This window comes from Typopeltis vanoorti, chromosome 7 (genome assembly GCF_054136105.1).
Source record: "Typopeltis vanoorti isolate ZY-2024b chromosome 7, IOZ_Tvanoo_1.0, whole genome shotgun sequence".
NCBI classification, from domain to species: Eukaryota; Metazoa; Arthropoda; class Arachnida; order Uropygi; family Thelyphonidae; genus Typopeltis; species Typopeltis vanoorti.
In genome coordinates this window covers 80,403,522-80,424,395 of record NC_143555.1, presented here as the reverse complement: position 1 = coordinate 80,424,395, position 20,874 = coordinate 80,403,522, and the positions used below count along the sequence as shown (strand labels likewise).

Below are 20,874 nucleotides of genomic sequence, written 5' to 3'. Positions count from 1 at the left end.
TTCCATTTTGTGCATGATTGTACATATTTAGAGTCATCCCGTGCTAAATCAGTTAGCTTGTCAGTGCTATGAAAAATATGAGAAAAATGGAGAATGCAGAACACATACACTATGTAACAAAAATGAAATTTTTGTTACATAGTGTATACGTTGTGTGAATAAATATAATCTGTTCTTACTACTAACAACTATACCACTTAAGGTAAAGAACATTTACCAATTCTTGTACAAAATTTATTATTATTATTATTACACCCTCCATGGAGTTGGCAGACCCATCGAGGGAGGTTAATATTTATCGTACTCAATCTTAAAAACCTTAACACACTCTGCATTAACAACATATTCTGGTGATGTGTTCCAGTTCTCCAAGTAAAAAATCTATTCCTCACACCCTTTTTCACCACACTTTTACATAACTTCAAGGGATGGTCTCCGATTCTTTCTCTATTGCCTTCTACTCCTTTTATAACAATATAATCAGATTAATCTAGATTTTATCTATATTAATCTGATAAAATTATATGTAAGTAATCATAATCAGATTAATCTAGATTGAAAACACACCCCAACTCAACATCACCGGAGTTAAAGATCGGTACTATCAACATAAGAAGCCCGAATGGCAAAGAAATGGAGCTAGATGAGGAATAAGATATGTACAGGTTGACATAATAGAGGTGACTGAAACAAAAAAAAAAAACTGGTGAGATCTTTTTGAGCAATAAATACAAAATGTTATATTCAGGCAATGACAATCAAGGACAAGAAGGAGTAGCCATAGTACTCAACAAAAAATACAAGGCTAATCTTCTTGAATGGCAGGCAGTCTCAAGTAGAGTAACGTGGGCAAATATGAGAATGGGGAACTGGACAATGAACTTATTTGTGCCTATGGTCCCACAGAAGGTTCTACTAAGGTAGAAGTGGAGGAATGTTTTGAGTCTTTAGAGAAAGCAACTGACAAAATGAAAAAGGAAAAGTTGGTCCTTGTCGAGAATTTAAATAGCTGAGTAGGAAATGACTGTCTGTCAGACATACAAAAATATTTTGGGAAAATATGGAGAAAAGAGCAAAGCTAATAATAATGGCAAATTTCTGTTGGATTTCTGCTCAGGACATGGATTAGTTATTACTAATACCATGTTCCAACATAAAAATGTGCACAAATTCACATGGAGAGAAGAAGCAAGGAAAGGAATAAGAAAAGTCTCATTGTTATTGACTATGTTATTGCTGATAGTGATGTTTTCTCCCTGGTGCAGGACACCAGAGTGTACAGAGGATTTGAAATTGGAAGTGATCACTATTTAGTCTTGAGCAGGATAAAATTGAATTTCATATATTGAAAAGAATAACATGTAAGAAAGTTTTAAAGCGAATAAAAGTTTAGCATCTCTCAGATGTGAACTTTAGACAAAAATGCACAAAGATGATTAAAGAAAAAATTAAAGAGTTTGAGAACAGGAACCAAACCTTGGAGATACAGTGGCAAGCCTTGAAGAAAACCCTGATTGATTCAGCTAGAGAGGCATGTGGTGAAGTTGTCTGCAAGGATGGAAAAATTAGAACTCCATGGTGGACACAGGAAGTTAAAAGAGGCTGTGAAGGAAAAGAAGAAAGCGTATCAAAAGTTCCTGGCAAATAAGTCAGCTTGTGCTCTTAGAGAATACAGAGACAAATGTAAGAAAGCTAAACAGTGTGTAAAACTAGCTAAACAAAAGTCATGGGAGGATGGCTATCATCAACAAGCAGTGATGACAGCACAGTGATAAATAAAAAAACACTGACCAGCCATGCAGTCAGGAATATATATCCATACTTGAAGTAGAAAAAGCCATCAAAAGCTTGAAATGTAGAAAGGCAGCAGGAGTAGATGATATTCAACCAGAAATGCTGAAGTATGGTGGTATATAAGTCTTACAGTAGCTGCACTGCATAGTTCAGAATGCCTGGACAGAGGGACGAATTCCCGATGATTGGAGTAGAGCTCTCATTGTACCCATATATAAAAAGGGAAATAAAACTGAATGTGAGAATTACAGAGGTATATATCCCTACTGAGTGTTCCTGGTAAGATATATGCAAGTATATTTGAGAAACGGTTCAGAAGAATTGTGGAAGAAAAGCTTGGTGAAGAACAAGCTGGATTCAGGACAAATAGAGGCTGTCAGGATCAGATCTTCACTTTACAATAAATAGTCGAGAAAGCATGGGAATATAACAAAGACCTGTATTTAAGTTTTGTCAATTTGGAAAAGGCATATGACAAGGTGCCAAGAGAGAAGCTATTCAATACGCTACAGTTATATGGTGTCAATGGGGCATTATATCAAGCAATACTTAGTCTTATTTGAGTTGTAAGCCAGTAATTAGATTTGAAGGAAGATGGTTTAATGTTAAAACTGGTGTTAGATAAGGATGTACATTATTCTCTCTGTTATTCATTATCTATATGGATCACATTATGAAGGAAAGTGGTATTAAACAAGATATCAAAATTGGAGATGTTAATGTCATCCCTTTTGCTTTATGTGGACGATGTTATACTTCGAAATAAATTCACTACAAGTCTGCAAGAATCTCTGAGTAAATTGAATAACTGTTGTAATAGACATGGCATAAAGGTAAGCAATAACAAGCCAAAAACAATGAAAATAGGCAAAAGCATTGAAAATATCAACTGCATTGCGAATGGAGAACCTATAGAACAAGTAAACATTTCAGCTACTTAGGCACGATTTTTAGTGAAGATGGTAAATTAAATATGGAAATAGACAATAGAATCAATAAAGCTGGTATGGTAGGAAGTCAACTGAATAAATTTATATGGAATAAAAGAAAAATTAGTCAGAACACCTTATTAGCTGTATACAAGACAGTGTTTAAGCCAATATTAACTTATAGATCTAAGAGCTAAGTTAGAAATAAAACACTTGACTAGAGACCAGATATGAGAGTCCTGAGAAAGATTAGAGGTGTGAGCAGATGGAATCAATGGCAATATCATATTAAAAACGAGGATATTAGGAAAGAACTTGACATTGTCAGCATCGAGAGATGCGTCAGCAGAGCTAATCTCAGGTGGTATGGTCACTTAAACAGAATGGGCAAGAAAAGATTAGCAAAACAAGTGTTCTCTGCCAGGTTGGCAGGAAAACGACCCAGAGGAAGACCAAGATATAGGTGGATTGATACGGTACAAAGTGCCTTAGAAGATAGAAATATAAGATCTGATAATGTTGAAGTCTTGACAAATAACAGGCTGATTTGGAGGAAAATTGTAGATAGGAAGTTAATAATGATGTAAATTTTTCATGTAGTACTATCATATCCTGTACACCCCTTGAGGGTACATGGCAGGAAATTGATGATGATGATGATAACCTGATAAAATCTCCTCACTAACTTAAACGTCTCTATCATATCACCTGTTTTTCTCTTATCCACCAAACTCTACAATCCACGTTCCTTGAACCTCTTTCCATAATTAATATTCCAGAGTCCTTATATTGTCTTAGTCACTCATCTCTGGACCCTCTCCAATGTTTGCATATCACAATGCACAATGCAGGTGATCAAATCTGAGCAAAATAGTCCAAGTGTGGTCTGACCAGTGCTTTATACAGTGGAACAACCACCTCCTTATCCCTGTACATTAGTGTGCTTCTTGTCATGGTGGTGCAATCTTTGCAACACTTGCAATATGCGCTCTAAACTTTAGTCTACTGTCAACCATCAATCCCATATCTTGTATCTCATCCATTTCCTGTAGCACAGCACCATCGATATAGCACACGGGCTTATATTTCGGCAATCCAAAACGCAATACCTTACACTTATTAATATTAAGACCATAACTTCACTCCTTCATCCAAATCAAAAGTTTATTCAAATCTTCCTCAAGGGAATTATCATCAGCAGCACTACTTATAATTCTCCATAACTTTGCATCATACTCGCATTTTAAAACATCTTTATCAATAAAAGAGTGATTTGTGAAAGGCTATTATTACACATGTAAAGGCAGCACAAATACTACAGTGTTTTACTTTGAAAAAATTAAATTTCATTAAACATTTTCGGAGAACTATTTTCACAATGATAAATTAAAATACTAAACAATTAATCAAAAAAAATTTTTTCTTATGATACAGATTTACCTTGGTGACAACGACTTTTGCATTTATGATTGCCACATCCTAACTGGCGACCACAGGGAATTTCACAAGGTGGGCAATTCCCATCACAGCACTAAATCATTAAAAGAGAGAAGAGCACTTCTTGTGAATAATAACATAAGGATAAGTTAAATACAGTACTTATTTTATAAAATTATACATATATAGAATATAATATATACAGCAAAAAGTCTGTATTTAGGATCACAGGTATTAGTGAAAGCAAATTTTATATGGCTGCCTTGTTCACTTGAGAGAATGTAGAGAACAATGTTTGGATATTAAAATTTGACTCACTTCCACATGGTATTTTATTTGCTTACATAGCATACACTATATTTATAGAGCATTTTCCTCTTCTTTTTTTGATCTGAATAATATATTACACCATGATAATAAGTTCTATTTGTGAGGTAACCAATACCTGTTTTCTGTTATGATACAAAGGAAAGCATCATTTAAAGAAGTTTTTTTTTTTTCCATTTATTGGGAGTCTGCTAAACAGCAAGAAAAATAAGTAACTAATTATATTCTGATAATGGGTAAACTTTTTTTTTTTCATTTATTGTTAGTAATATTGGAAATCTGCTAACAGCAAGTAAATTAAGTAATTAATTACATTCTGATGATGGATATTTCCTTGCAGGACCGGCAACTGTCTTTTAGTGCAACAGATGCATACCTTTCATTTTTAATCAAAAGATCATACATTATTTAAAGCAGGGCTGTCCAACCTTAGGTAATCCAAGGGCAGCATTAAAAAAAAAATTATCTGAGGACCGCATCACAATGCGTATCTAGTAATTTGGTGAACAGCAGGAGACAACTCAAAAGCTGAACAAATGAACAACACTAATTGCGCGTTGCAATAAAATAGTGTAAGAACGCTTCTTTGTATTTGAAGAGCACATGGGTATATAGATGTAAAAACACCAAATAAAATTACCAACATCGAGATTATTGAATAGTAATAGAACTGAAATATCTAATATGCATTTGATTCAAATTGTTTTTTTGTTTTTTTTCCCTCATGAAAATCAAAACCCACAGGCGGGTCACATAAAATCAAGGCATGGGCCGCATCCAGCCCGTGGGCAGTGTTTTGGACAGCCCTGATTTAAAGAATAAAAATGTACATTTTTTAATTATGTCCTATTAAAAACAGTAACAATAACAACAACAACAAAAAAAACAGTTATCAGTACCTTGCGGTTACATGTATGCCTTCCACAGTCACGAATACGCTTACACTTAGTTTCACAAGTGTACTCTTTGTTACAGGGCATTGATTTTTCTCGTTGTCCACATCTACATTTCATAATCCTCATCTGCAAACACTAGATAATAAAATGTAGACTTTAATCATAAAAAGCTAAATCATCATGGACAAAGACATTGTAACAATTAGAGAAAAAAAATGACTATCTTTCAAATTTAAGGAAACTGCACTGCAGAAAAAAAAAATTTAAATGGTTTTCCCTTTTATAACTAATAAACACAATGGACTAACCAATACAAATTTGAAATTATTACTAATATATTTTATTAGCAGAGTGTTATTCTAAGTATCATTTATAAACAAATCAAACAAAGCAACCTAGAAAATCAAAGAAAATGATATGAATAATTATAATTACTACCTTTTAAATAATTATAATTATTGACTTTTAAACTGGGTATACTCTTTTGAACATATTCAGTTTAAAACAGAATGAAATTGAACATGCGCAACGATTGCATTTGCAGAATTTTGGATGGGCAAAAAACAAGACAAATGACAGGCATCACTTTATGGATAATACAAAACTACTGACTGATACATGTCAATCATTAATCTGAAATATGTGTTAAAATATTACTTTGCTAGCAGGGTACTTTCTTTTGGAACTTGACTAGTATTATTCAGTTTAACAATAATGGCAATGATGCCAGCATTAAAAATACCAAGAAATTATATACTTGGTTTTAATCATCCTTTTCCCAAGGAAGCAAAACAATTTGGCACGTGAAATATATTTACATCTAAGCTACTTGTATATAGAGGCTAATGATTTCCAATCACTTGCCTTAGTATGTATCCCATAACGCAAAGCAACCCCCCCCCCCCACTCCTTTCAGACATGTATAATGGCATGCATAATGGGAAAGGCCACCACTGCCTAGACTAGTTTCGACCTTTATTGAGGTTTCATCAGTGGGAGCCAGACCTGAGAGAGAGATACCAAGGTTGAAGTACTGTAATGCAGAAGTCATATATATCTCATATTCAAGTAGCCAAAAGGTGCTCAACCTTGTTAACAGAAATCTCTGGATGAGGTAAAAAACTTTCTACATCTTTCTCTCATCCAGAGATTTTTATTAACAAGGTCGAGCACCTTTTGGCTACTTGCATATGAGATATATATGACTTCTGCATAACTTCAACCTTGGTATCTCTCCTGGTCTGGCTCCCACTGATAAAAGCTCAATAAAGGTCGAAACTGGTCTATGCAGTGGCTTTCCCATTATGTATGCCATTATACATGTCTGAAAGGAGGTGTGCTTTGCATTATGGGATACCTAAGGCAAGTGATTTGAAGTCACTTAGCCTCTATATACAAGTAGCTTAGATATGAATATATTTCATGTGCAAAACATTGTTTTGATTCCTTGGGAAAAAAATTAAAAACCAAGTATATAATTTCTTGGTTTTGTTAACGTATAATAAACCCAAGGTAAAAACTTTCTACGTGATAATTATTATTATTATTACGTGGCACCTCCAGGGAGTCTAAGGACTCATTGAGGGAGGGCACTACTCTGCGACTTCTCCACCATCTGCAACTACACCAATGCCATTTACCACCCACCACCACCACTAGTATTTCTACAGACAATCACCACAATCCATGCCCACAGTGGGATTTGAATCCGCAGCCTTTTGGCTGGAAAGCAGATACGCTAACTACTCGGTCAACCAGGCCAGCATGTTTGTGTGTGTTACAATATTAAGCCAAACATGTTCTGGAATCTAATTTTGATTCCAATGATGAAACTGCTATCAAGAAACTGATTTGACAGGGGAATGATAAGGATTGGGAATTCAGAGGATTGCAAACCAGTACAAAGAATTGCTAGTTTGAGAAGCATGTTTATGAGAAGAAATAAAGAAAATCAGTGTCCTTCTTTATAATGCCTTGATATGACACCTGCATAGATTTCATTAGTTAAGTTTGTGCAAAGATAGAGCAGAGAGGATTCAGAGGCAGAAAACCAAGAGAGTATCATAAGGTTTTTTGAAATGCTTATTATAAGGACAGATTGAGGTTTTTAAAGTACAAAGTTTAAACAGGCAGAAAAGAAGTGATATGAGAGAAACAAATTACTAATTTTAATAACAGATGCAGGAATAATTTTCCAACACAACACAGCTTCTTTTTTTTTTTTTTTTGGTGGTGGTGGTGGGGGGGGGGGGAGATGAACAGGGAGTCATTCCTGGAAATTAAGTAAGAATTTGTTTAGCAAAAGTATGAGGACTAGATTCTTTCCTGGTGAATTACTGGAAGTTTCCTTGGTGGGATGGTGGGTGCACTATCATTTAAGGATTTTGGAAAGATAAGACAGCCATTTGGAAGGTTGGTGCTGGGTCTCCTGTGGTAATTCATAGAAATTTTATGATAGTGTCGGAATAATTATTGTTTTTATTATTATCATTATTACGGGCAACTCCAAGGAATCCTTAGACTCATCGAGGGAGGTCCTAAACATCATGTCAAGAACAACTATTCAACATCCACACAGTATCTATCATACTTTGCTTTAAACTCATTCACAGTCATGGCACCCGCAACAGACTCTGGCAGTTTATTCCACTCATTCACCACTCTAAAAGTAAAAAAAAAAACCTAGCTCTAACACCCTTGCTAACCATGCTCTTGCCCAGTTTCCATGGATGGCCCCTAGTCCTCCCACCACCAGTCCTGTTCTCAAAAAATATCCTCCAAATTAATCTTATAGAAACCCTTCAGTAATTTGAATGTCTCAATCATATCACCCCTTTTCTGCCTATCAACCAATTTTTGCAACCCACAAATCTTCAACCTGTTCTCATAAGATTCATTCCATAGACCTGCTATCATCTTGGTCACTCGCCTCTGGATCCTCTCCACCTCCTCCCCATCAAGAAGAAGCCGTGGTGCCCAGATCTGGGCACAGTAGTCGAGATGGGGTCTTATCAAGGCACGATACAGAGAAAATAATAACTTGCTTGTCTATGCTCGTCAAAGTGTTCTTCAGTAACCAAGTGATTTGATCAGCTGATTTAGCCACTTTTGCAATGTGCCCCCTAAACCTCAACTCCCTATCCACCAACACTCCCAAATCCCTGGCCTCGTCAATATCCTGGAGTACAGTTCCACCAATGTGGTATACTGCTGCTAATCTTTTCACCCCAAAATGCATAACCTTACACTTTGCCACATTAAATTGGCATCTATTCTCCTTAGCCCAGTCCTCCAATCTATCCAAATCATTCTGTAAAATTTTGACATCATATGCATTCACTATTGCTCTACCCAACTTTTCATCATCAGCAAACAAATGAATAGTTCCTCTCAGATCCTTTCCTATATCGTTAATGAACAAATTAAACAGTAGTGGTCCAAGAACAGAACCCTGTGGCACACCACTAGTCACAGGTCGTCTTTTGGACTCTACTCCTTAATAACCTACTCTCTGATATCTCTCCATCAACCACTCCTCCTATCCATCTCACCAACCATATATCCATCCCCATATGCTGCAGTTTACTGATTAAAATTCCATGTGGTATCCTGTCAAAGGCCTTGGCAAGGTCCAGCAGTATCACTGTAAACCCATTACCCTTATCCAGTTCAGCCATCACTGTGTTATAAAATGTGAGCAAGTTACTGAAGCATTATCTACCCTTCACAAAACCATGCTGTCCCCCATACAATATCCCATTTTCATCTATCCATTCCTGTATTTTTCTCTTGACTACTTTCTCCAAAACCTTGACAATGACTCCTGATATGCTGATCGCTCGGTAATTTGCAACAGCAGTCTTGGAACCTCCTTTATGCAGTGGAACTATTTTCCCCTCTTTCCACCCCTCGGGACTAAACCAGACCTGAGACACAAATTAAACAAAATGGTCAAGGGCACTGACAATTCTTTAGCTGCTTCACATAAGACCTGAGCTGGTATACCATCCAATCCCACATATGTATTGACATTAAGGTTTTGTAATATACTATTCACCTCCATTTCATTCACCTCAATTCCCGTATGAGCTATTGGTTCCTTTATTCTTGCAATATCACCACCTGGATGATATACTCTTACAAAGTGCACGCTCAGTAATTCCACCATATCAACTGATTCAGTTACCTCCCTACCATTGGCATTCCTTAAAATCATTCTGCCATATACATTTTTTCTTTTACTACTTATCGAAAAAGCTGTTTGAGATTCTCTTTAGCTTGCGTGGCTAATTTCCTTTCATAATCCGCTTTTGCTTTTCTTACCATACTCGTTACCCTTCTGGCCTGTGCTTTATACAGTTCATGGGCCTGAAGGTCACCTTTATCTTTAAATTCCTTCCAGTTGTTTCTTTTTTTTGCAGCTCAAGCTTAATGGTGTTATTCATCCATTTAACTCCTACTTGATTTACTATCCGGACTTTAGGTATACAGTCAGCCATTACCTCCTTCAAATGCTCCTTTACCGCTTCCCATGCACTATCAACCTCCAGCCCTTGCAGTTTTACATGCCATGGCACTGAACCAAGCAATCTTCTAAGCTTGTCATACTTACCAGCCGGGTAATTCCACATGTGTCCTTTCTTAATTGAAAATGCCACACATTTAGCCATAACACATATACCATAACATATAAATGGCTCAGATGCAATTACTAGGTCAAGCACTCTTGAACCCCTAGTATATTCCATTACATACTGTCTCAGGTAGTTATCCCTGAATAACTGCATAAAATCCAATTCCTTCCTCCCATGTGTCCTCTCCTCCCAATCAATGTTACCATAGTTGCAATCCCCCATAATAATCACCCTCCTTCCACTCATTGTTTATCTGTCTATGCATACTATCTCCACCATCTATTCCATCACCTGATCTATAGCAGCACCCAACTGTATATTTTGTTCTGCTAGTTTCAATCTCACACCAAATAGCCACAAATGTGCTCTCTTCACTGTCCTGCAGTTCAACTTCAATTCTCCTTGGCTGCAGTTCATCAGCTATCATCAATAACAAAAATTTTAGCAAAAAGGAAATATAGACTATTTTTAATTATTACAAACTAAAATAGTTCATTTAAAGTAAGAAATTCTATTTGATCTCTGTTTGAATAGAGAACACAGATATGTGGATTCTAAGAAAAATTAGGGGGAATGAACTGATGGTATAAATGGCACAATCATATAAAAAAATGAAGATATCAGAGAACTATTTGTTGATGTAAAGATAAGCAAAGTAATCAAGAATGCATCTGATATGCAGTATCCAAGCAAAATCCCTCCTATTAGGATATCCTTGGAACTTTAATAAGTTATGAAACAAAGTTGTTGTCAATATCCACTACCCAAAGTTGTTGGGTAGAGTTGTTGTCACTACCCAACGGCAGAAGTTCAGGGTGAAAGAAATTAAAGATTCCTTTATACCAAATTTTGTTTTTTCAATAGAAAGAATGTCAATGCCAGAGTGTTGTAGCAGTCTTAGACTTAAGCACAGAATGTTGTAGTATTTAGGAACAATCTCATATTTTGGACCTTTATAATCATTTACTCCACACAGGGGAGAATGAAAACTCCAAGTAGTACAGGAGAAGGTCTGCATATGTGTGATTGGTCTGCAATATTTTATGGATTTTTGAAGCTTTATTGAAGCCTCATCAGTGGGAGCCAGACCCAGAAGTGATGCCAAGGTCGAAGAGTAATGCAAAGTCATATTTCCATATACAGGAAGTCAAAAGGTGTCATACCTTATTACTAAAATACTCTGAATTAGAGATAGATGTTGAAAGGTTTTTCACCTGGTTATACTGTAAGTTAAATATGCCAAGAAATTATATCCTTGGTTTAATCCTTTATCCAACTGTAAGCAAATAAAGTTTGCATGTAAAGTCATTTCACGACTAGGCTACTTGTATATAGAGGCTCATGACTTCACATCAATTGCCTTAATATCCCATAATGCAACGCACATATCCTTATGGGCATGTATAATGCTGTGCATTATGGGAAGGGCCACTACCTGGTTTTGACCTTTATTGAGGTCTCCCACTGATGAGACCTCAACTGCTCTAATTACCTCCTCTTCATACACCTAAGTTTGTTCAGAAGAGGTAGCACCTCAATGTTGCATACACCAGGTTGATAGCTTTTAGCAAAATGGGCACTCATTAGTTGAACAACATACATTATACAATCCAATCCAATACATTATACAATACAAACATACAATCTGATTAAATAAGAATTGGATAGTAAGAATCTAATTTTATTTAAAATATTTCTAACATAATTTTAGAAGACTTTTCAGTCATTATTCCATGAAATTTATTTGTTGAACATTAAGCCTGGTGAATGAGCATGTCGCTACAGTTTCCTCTTGCTCTAGTTAAAATAACCCTGTTTACATACTTATATTATTGTTTATTAATACATGCATATATACTTACAGAACTACACTCTCCACTGTGACAACGCTGGCTACATCTATGAAAGCCACATTCTAAAATTTTATCACATGTATCACCACAAGGCGAAACTTCTTCTGTGCAAGGCAGCTTCACAACTTTTAAATAAAGAAAGCATGTATCGGAAAATTGAATCATAATTCAACATTACAAATAATATTTTTTCCTAAATCTTAAAAATAGTTTTCACATAGATCTTATATATATAATACAGTATAAATCATGCTTGAACTATTTTCCTCCTTCTGGCTTTTAAGAGACTAATTCTTCAACCATCATGTGTGTGTGTGTGTGTATGTATCTGAATAAACAAAGCAATAAAAGGAATAATAAATAAAGGAGAATGGATGTCAATTTAATGTGGCAAAATGTAAGGTTATACATTTTGGGGTTAAAAGATTAGCAGCAGTATATCACATTGGTGGAACTGTATTCCAGGAGATTGATGAGGCCAGGGACTTGGGAGTGTTGGTGGATAGGGAGTTGAAATTTAGGGGGCACATTGCAAAAGTGGCTAAAACAGCTCATCAAATCACTTGGATGCTGAAGAATACTCTGACGAGCAGAGACAAGCAAGTTATTGTTCCTCTGTATCGAGCCTTGATAAGACCCCATCTCGACTACGGTGACCAAATCTGGGTACAGTAGTCGAGATGATCCAGAGGAGAGGATCCAGAGGCGAGTGACTAAGATGATAGCAGGTCTATGGAATGAACCTTATGAGAACAGGTTGAAGATTTGTGGGTTGCAAAAATTGGTTGATAGACTGAAAAGGGGAGATATGATTGAGACATTCAAATTGCTGAAGGGTTTCTATAGGATTAATTCAGAGGATATTTTTGAGAACAGGACTGATGGTGGGAGGACTAGGGGCCATCCATGGAAGCTGGGCAAGAGTGTGGTTAGTAAGGGTGTTAGAGCTAGGTTTTTTTTTTTACTTTTAGAGTAGTGAATGAGTGGAATAAGCTGCCAGAGTCTGCTGTGGGTGCTATGACAGTGAATGAGTTCAAGGCGAAGTATGATAGATACTGTGTGAATGTCAAATAGTTGTGATGGACATGATGTTTAGGGCCTCCCTCGATGAGTCTAAGGACTCCTTGAAGTTGCCCATAATAATAATAATAATAAAATCCTGAATGAAGTATGTGGGTAGCCTGTATTAACAGCCAACAATTATGTGGGGTTAGTATAAATTGCCATCCTAAGAATAAGTACTGTGTATAGATTACTAAAAGGCATGGAAAAATGGGGAAGTTCCTTAAGGAATTTATTCTTTTTTTTTTGTTATTGTTGTTTCTTCAAGGTTAACTTGGCCTTGATTTAAAAGATCAGGATACAGTTCCTCACATTCAGGTATCCCAGATAATATCTGAATCCTTGTCTTTCTGGATGAGAGATGTTTGTATTGTCGATGTTGCTGATTCTATGATGAACTTGAACAGTAAAAACAGTTGATTACTGTTATCAACAAATATCTGCAATAATGGTTCATTACTTGTGCACTCCATTAGTAGGTACTGAATACTAAATGAATGGTGGTGGTGGGCTGGCAATTTGGGATATAGCCAAACAAAATCCATTCTTTACTGGATTAAAACCAAACAACAATGATAGTACAAGATGAAAAGTGATGCCAGTTGGAGCATCGCTTCATTAAATAGAGTCCCAGTTGTTTTTAATAAGGAAACCAGGATGAAGTCAGTGACTGGAATGAACTCCAACTCAACATCAGAGAGTTCAAGATTGGTACTAACAACATAAAAAGCATCGGTCAAAAAAGAAACGGAACTAGCAGAAAAACTGGATAAGTACCAGATCGATATAGGTGTTACCTCTAGTATAACAGGTGTTACCAGATCAAGATAATAGGTGAAATAAAGAAGACAAAACTAGGTGAGCTTTCAGGGACGACCTCTTGTTCTCCCCCCCATCTCCATTTATTCTATGAAAAATCTCACCCAGAATCGAACCCAGGCCTTTTCCAATCAAAGAGTGCAATGTTCCATCGTTCTACTTGATTGGAAAAGGCCTGGGTTCGATTCTTCACTTGATGAAAGGAATCTTTATATGGGATTTTTCAATTGAAGGTGAGTTAGCCGATCTCACACAGAGGTAGCAGGGTTTTTTCTTCTGGAAACTTGGGTTTTTTTATCACACATATAGGTAAATCAGCCATGAGAACACACATGATTTACAGACAAAAAATATGGTTGTCATTGATGGTGATGATAGTAGTGTCGTTGTATGTAGATGGAGAATTAAGTAATAGGGGAGACAGAGAGATGTGTTTAGTGGAGCAATAATAAAAATTAATCTAGTAATAACCCCTTACCAACTTATAAGTCTTGATCGTGTCTCTCCACTCCTCCTATCCACTTAGATTCTGCCAATTGCATTTCTTCAATCTGTCTTCACATTCACAATTCCAAATACCAGAAGCCCCTTGTCAATTATCTCTGAATCCTTTCCAAAATCTCTTCAACCTTTTGAAATCCAGGTGACCAAATCTGTGCACAATAATCTATATGCAGTCTGATCAAGGCTTTATATATCATCTTTACTCTTATGTCAGTGTTTTCCCTTCATTATTACTATAATATGCTGTGCTATCCTAACAATTTTAGCAAAATGTCACTAAAATTTCAGGTCCCTATCCACCAACACCATCAGATCCCTCATATATCTTCTCTAAGAAATCTGCATCAATTTTATACTCTGCATCCCATCTGTGCTTCCCAAATTTTGAAACCTTACACTTTGCTATACTGAACTGGCTATCCCATCCATTCTACTTCTCACAATTCTTCCCAACTTTTCATCATCTGCAAATAACTGTATATCACTATTCAAGCCAATCAGTTCATATTGTCATAAAAATTAAGCAATAATGGCCCAAAACAAACACATATGTTTCCTCTTCTGGGATACTGCTCCCCATATACAACTTACTAATATCTATCAGATAGCCAATTTTGATCCAGAGCACTATCTGCTATCCAATCCCCTCCATTGTAATTTAATTATCAGCTTGTCATTTGGCGATTTATCAAAGGCTTTAGCAAAATCTAAATATGCTACTAAGATAGCATTCCCCTTGAATATATCACTTTGTTATAATAAGTTAAGCAGATTGCTAAAACATGATCTTCCTTTAGCAAATCCATACTGTCTATGGGTATTACCAGGTCTAGAGCAGCATCAAACTTTGTTAAGTATATAGGAAATAAATATTAGGAAGTTGGCAAAATATTCTAGAGCAAATATTCCTTGAAAAAGTTTAGAAATGGAGGAAAGAGTACTGCAAAAGGAATCAAAGATGTTAGAGGTGACATGAAAAACTGATGATAAAGATATTTTAGATGTCTGGAGTAATTACTTTGAAAGACTAGTAAAAGAAACAAACATTTCATTTACCAGTTACTTCATTTCATTTAGTAATGGCACTAAGGTAAAAAACATTCAAGAGGAATACAATCAGGAATACATATCAATATTCGGGTTAACAAAAACCATCAAAAACCTTAAATGTGGAAAAGTAGCTGGAATAGGGAATAATACCAAGCAGAAAATGCTCAAAACAATGCACAATTCAGAAGACCTGGTCAGAGGGTTGAATCCCAGATGATTGGAGTAGGGTTCTCACAGTACCCATTAAAAAAAAGGAAATAAAAATGAATGTGAAAATTATAGAGGAATTTCCCTAATGAGTGTTCCAGGTAAGATTTACACAAGCATACTTGAGAAAAGGCTAAGGAAAAGTGTGGAAAGGAAACTTGGGGAAGAACAAATTGGATTCAGGCCAGCAGAAGATGTCAGGATCAGATGTTTATTTTAAGACAAACAGTTGAGAAATCATGGGAATCTAACTTATGTACACCTGGAAAAGGTATGTGATAAGCTGCCAAGATAAAAGCTGTTCAAAATTCTATAATTATATGATGTAAATGCGATATTATATTGAGAAATATATAGTCTATATCTGAGTTGTTTTTCAGTAGTTAGAACTGAAGGAGGTACAGGAAGATAATTTGATATTGGTGAGACAAGAGTGCACATTATCTTAAATGTTATTCATCATCTACATGGATCACATTTGAAGGAGAATAGAATTAATTAAATTTGATATCAAAATTGGGAATGCTAATCTCTGCTTTTATTTTATGCAAATGATGTTATACTCCTAAATAAATCTAGTACAGGTCTGCAGGATTTCATAGCTAAATTGAATAACTGATGCAATAAGTTCTGTGTGGACAGCAATAAAAAGAAAGATTATGAAAATAGGCAGGAACATAGAAATCCTCATCTGCATCCTGAAAGGAGAACCAAGTAAAGTCGTTCAACTATTATACATTTTTAGTGAAGACTGCATATTATATATAGAAAAGAGACAACAGAATAAAGATGTTATATGATGTCAACTGAATAAAAGTTTCATCCAGACAGATCTGAGAACTGGGTTAGAAATGAAACATTTGATCAAAGACTGGAGACCAGAGATATGAGAGTTCTGAGAAAGATTAGGGGGAGTGAACAGATTCAGGTGGTGTGGTTACTTAAATAGAATGAGGTAAGATTAGCAAAACTTTTTTTTTTTTTTTTTGCCAGGATGGCAGAAAAAGACCAACATAGGTGGACTGATACAATAAGCAGTGGTTTTGAAGACCAAAATATAAGAAATGAAAATATTGGTGTCCTGACAGATAACAGATTAATATGTCAAAAAATTGTAGATAGGAAGTCATTAATGATGTAACCTTTCATGTAATACTATCATAATCTTCTGCACACTCCCTGAGGGTACATATCAGGAATTTGATGAGCATGATTTCACATCAGTTCCTGTAGCATCCCATAATGCAAAAACGTTATGGGAAGGATTATCATCCAGACTGATTCTGACCTTTGTTGATATGTCATCTGACCAAAGTAGATAACAAGATTAAATTAAAACAGAAGTCATACATTTTCAAACTGATGATGTTTGAAATATCTTTTCTGTTTTCATTTTCTATTTTTTAGATTTCTATACTGATATCTTCTTGGGTTTGACTGATGAAACCTCAATAAAGGTCGAAACTGGTCAGAGCAATGACTCTTCCCATGTTTTTGTATTATGGGATGGTAGAGCAATTGATGGGAAGTCAATAGCATCTCTATATAAGGTATACTAGCCATGAAGTTATTTCATGCTTATGCTAATACTTGGGTATAGGATTAAAAGAAGAATATAAATTCTTGTTAAGTTTAATATATAATGAAATCCTTAGCTGTTGGTGATTATTCATAGCAGTGTTTCACAATATAAACACCACTAGAGGAACAAAATAAATATAGTACATCATTTATTAAGTGGATAATATTTTGGTGAATTTCATAGCACAAACATTTGTTATAAAACCAGAGAACTCAAACAAGGTAGTTGTGGCAACAATGCAACTTGTAACTGGAAAAAAAAAGAAAAACAGAACTACAGTCCTATTGTGGGCTGAAAAAAATAAGTTAATTTAGAGATGTTAGGCTAGATGTGGTCTTAAAATGAGTCTGCATGGTTAGCCTAGTGGCTATGTGCTTCGCAACCATATGCCTGGGGAAGAAGTGTCCTAGGTTCGATTCCTATTGATGACGTGAGGAGCTCAAGGATCTTCCTCAGTCATAACCAAGTTAGCTGGTCTTGGGCGTGGACAGCAGAGTTTTTCTCCGCAGTTTATCTGGGGTTTTTCATCCCGCAAGCAGGCAAACTGGCCCCGTGAACACCCACGGATTTACAGCCATGAATACTTATGACAATATGTGGAAGAGATAGTGTCCTCACCACATGTCGTTACGCTCATAGTCGGCCATAAGTCGCATCATGGTAGCCAACCTCCTGGATAGGAGATGACACATGAAGGGAAAGGTCTTAAAATGACTGTTTCTCAAATCTTTGCAAATTAGTGCAGCAATACTTACAAGGGTTAGGGTAGTGTTCCCATTGATGTTGATTCCAACGACAGTCTTTCAGACTTGTACTAATGCTTGTGGAGCATAGCAGCTCTGGATATTCTGTAACAAAGTATCCAGAGCATAACCTGCATCTTAACTTACCATAATGATGACAGCTAATTTAGTTTTTTTAGGTGGATAAAACAGGCTAAACTGGCCGAACATTTATTCTCCTTAGAATGAATGAATGTTTCTGGCTGAATGTGTGGTTTAAATTTAAGTGGCATGGAGATTATTGAATAAACTTCAGTTATATTTAAAGATGTATCTCAAACATATTAGGAATCACAACAAAACTATTTCCATCCCTTACACCTCAGATGCCTCTACATTTTCCAGATTAAATAACAACAACCTAGCATGTGTGGTCAGGAAAATAAAGAAATGAATTTGTGAATAATAATTCTAGTTGACTAGATGAACTCAAAGAGATTATCCAAGTACTTGAACAAAATTAACAATTTATACATGCTTCACAAATACAAGATAAAAATATAGTACAAGTAACTATACAACATTCAGATAGCACAAAACAGGTAGTAGCTAACAACATGGTTTAAGAGGAAGTCTCCAGAAACCAGCAGAAGCATGACAAATAACAGAAAAACCTTCTTACTTCTTAATTATTACTATTATACAGGTATCTCCATGGAGTCAAAAGACACTGTAAGAGATCCCGATGCTAACCATTATTCATACAACACCAATCTTACCTCTTCATAGGCTTATTCACTGTTAGGGCAATCACAACTACCTCTGGAAATGGATTCCATCATTCACCACTGTCCAAGCAAAAAGTCTAGTCTGCATACCCTTACTGCCTACACTCCTACAAAACTTCCAGAAACAAACCACTCTTCCTACTGTCATTTATTGAAAAATTATAGAATTCTATTATGATCCCTCTCCTCGGCCTGTCAACTAAACCAGGCAATCACCTTCAATCCATTCTCATAGGAAGCATTCCACAGGCCTGTCACAAACTTGGTTATTTGTCTCTGAATAAACTTTACCTCCTGGTTCCCAAGAAACTCAGCAACCAAATCAGCACACAGTAGTCACAATGCAGCTTAATCATAGCCTTATAAAGAGAGATAATAATAATAATTATTATTATTATTTAACACCTCCAGGGAGTCCAAAGACTCATCGAGGGAGAGCGTGCCAACAGCATCGAACGATTGGTCCTCTTTCAACCACTAACCGTGTCCAAACTTACTTAACTAAACCATTAGTAGCAGAGGCTCTAAAAATCGACCAACCTTTGCCGGCTAATCTCTTATCTTTATTTGTCAATGTGTTCTTTCTTTAATAATCCAAGTAATCCTTTGAGTTATTTTGCCAACTTTTGCAATATGTCCTCTGAATTTCAAATCTCTATCCAACCAAAATATTTTGGAAAAATTTGGAGAAAAGAGCAAAGCCAATAATAATGGCAAATACCTGATGGATTTCTGCTCAGAACATGGACTGGTTATTACTAACACCATGTTCCAACGTAAAAATGTGCACAAATTCACATGGAGAGAAGAGGCAAGGTAAAAGAAATGTCTCATCGACTATGCTATTGTTAATAGTGATGTTTTCTCTCTGGTGCAGGACACCAGAGTGTACAGAGAATTTGAAATTGGAAGTGATCACTATTTAGTCTTGAGCAGGATAAAATTAAATTTCATATTGAAAAGAATAACACGTAAAAAAGTTTTAAAGCGAATAAAAGTTGAGCAGATTTCAGATGTGAACTGTAGACTAAAATACACAAAGATTATTGAAGAAAAAATGAAAGAGTTTGAGAACATGAACCAAACCCTGGAGATTCAGTGGCAAGCCTTGAAGAAAACCCTGATTGATTCAGCCAAAGAGGCATGTGGTGAGGTTGTCTGCAAGGATAGAAAAATCAGAACTCCGTGGTGGACATAGGAAGTTAAAGAGGCAGTGAAGGAAAAGAAGAAAGCATATCAAACGTTCCTGGCAAATAAGTCTGCTTGTGCTCTTAGAGAATACAGAGACAAATGTAAGAAAGCTAAACACTGTGTAAAACTGGCTAAACAAAAGTCATGAGAGGACTTTGGCAAGAACAGAGAAAATAAATACCAAGAAGGTGGCAAAATATTCTGGAGGTTGTTGAAGAAGCTTAGAAATGGAGAAAAGAGTGCTGTAAAAGAACTTAGAGATGATAAAAGTGACATGAAAACGGGAGAAAAAGACATCCTTGAAGTATGGAGTAATTACTTCGAAGAATTGCAAAATGAAACAAGTAGTGATAGCAAAGTGGTAAAAAAACACTCAACACGCATACAGTCAGGAATACATATCCATACTTGAAGTAGAAAAAGCTATCAAAGGCTTGAAATGTAGAAAGGCAGCAGGAATAGATGATTCAATCAGAAATGCTGAAGTATGGTGGTATAAAAGTCTTACAGTGGCTGCACTGCATAGTTCAGAATGCTTGGACAGAGGGACGAATTCCCGATGATTAGAGTAGAACTCTCATAGTACCCATATATAAAAAGGGAAATAAAACTGAATGTGAGAATTACAGAGGTATTTCCCTACTGAGTGTGCCTGGTAAGATTCATGCAAGTATACTTGAGAAGTGGTTGAAAAAAATTGAGGAAGAAAAGCTTGGTGAAGAACAAGCTAGATTCAGGCCAAATAGAGGCTGTCAGGATCAAATCTTCACTTTACGAGAAATAGTTGAAAAATCATGGAAATATAACAAAGGTCTGTATTTAAGTTTTGTTCAATTCAGGTGGAATCGAACTGGAAAAGGCATATGACAAGGTGCCAAGGGAGAAGCTATTCAATACACTACAGTTATATGGTGTCAATGGGGCATTATATCAAGCAATACTTAGTCTTTATTTGAGTTGTAAGTCAGCGGTTAAATCTGGTGTCAGCAAAGAGCTGACACCAGATTTAACATTTGTCTGACACCAAATGTTAAATCTGGTGTCAGACAAGGATGTACATTATCCCCTCTGTTATTCAT

At 35.9% G+C, this 20,874-nt stretch overlaps 1 protein-coding gene across 1 annotated transcript in view; it reads right to left on the bottom strand.

The window, feature by feature from the left end:
- Positions 1 to 20,874, bottom strand: part of LOC150104807 (NF-X1-type zinc finger protein NFXL1-like) — a 307,000-nt gene that overhangs the window by 100,465 nt on the left and 185,661 nt on the right. Inside the window, exons 10-12 of the mRNA XM_090395984.1 lie at positions 11,880 to 11,995; positions 5,387 to 5,518; positions 4,164 to 4,254 (exon numbers count right to left, since the gene is read on the bottom strand). Of these exons, the coding sequence (XP_090252110.1) occupies positions 4,164 to 4,254; positions 5,387 to 5,518; positions 11,880 to 11,995 (339 nt within the window). The remainder of the gene's footprint in view (positions 1 to 4,163; positions 4,255 to 5,386; positions 5,519 to 11,879; positions 11,996 to 20,874) is intronic.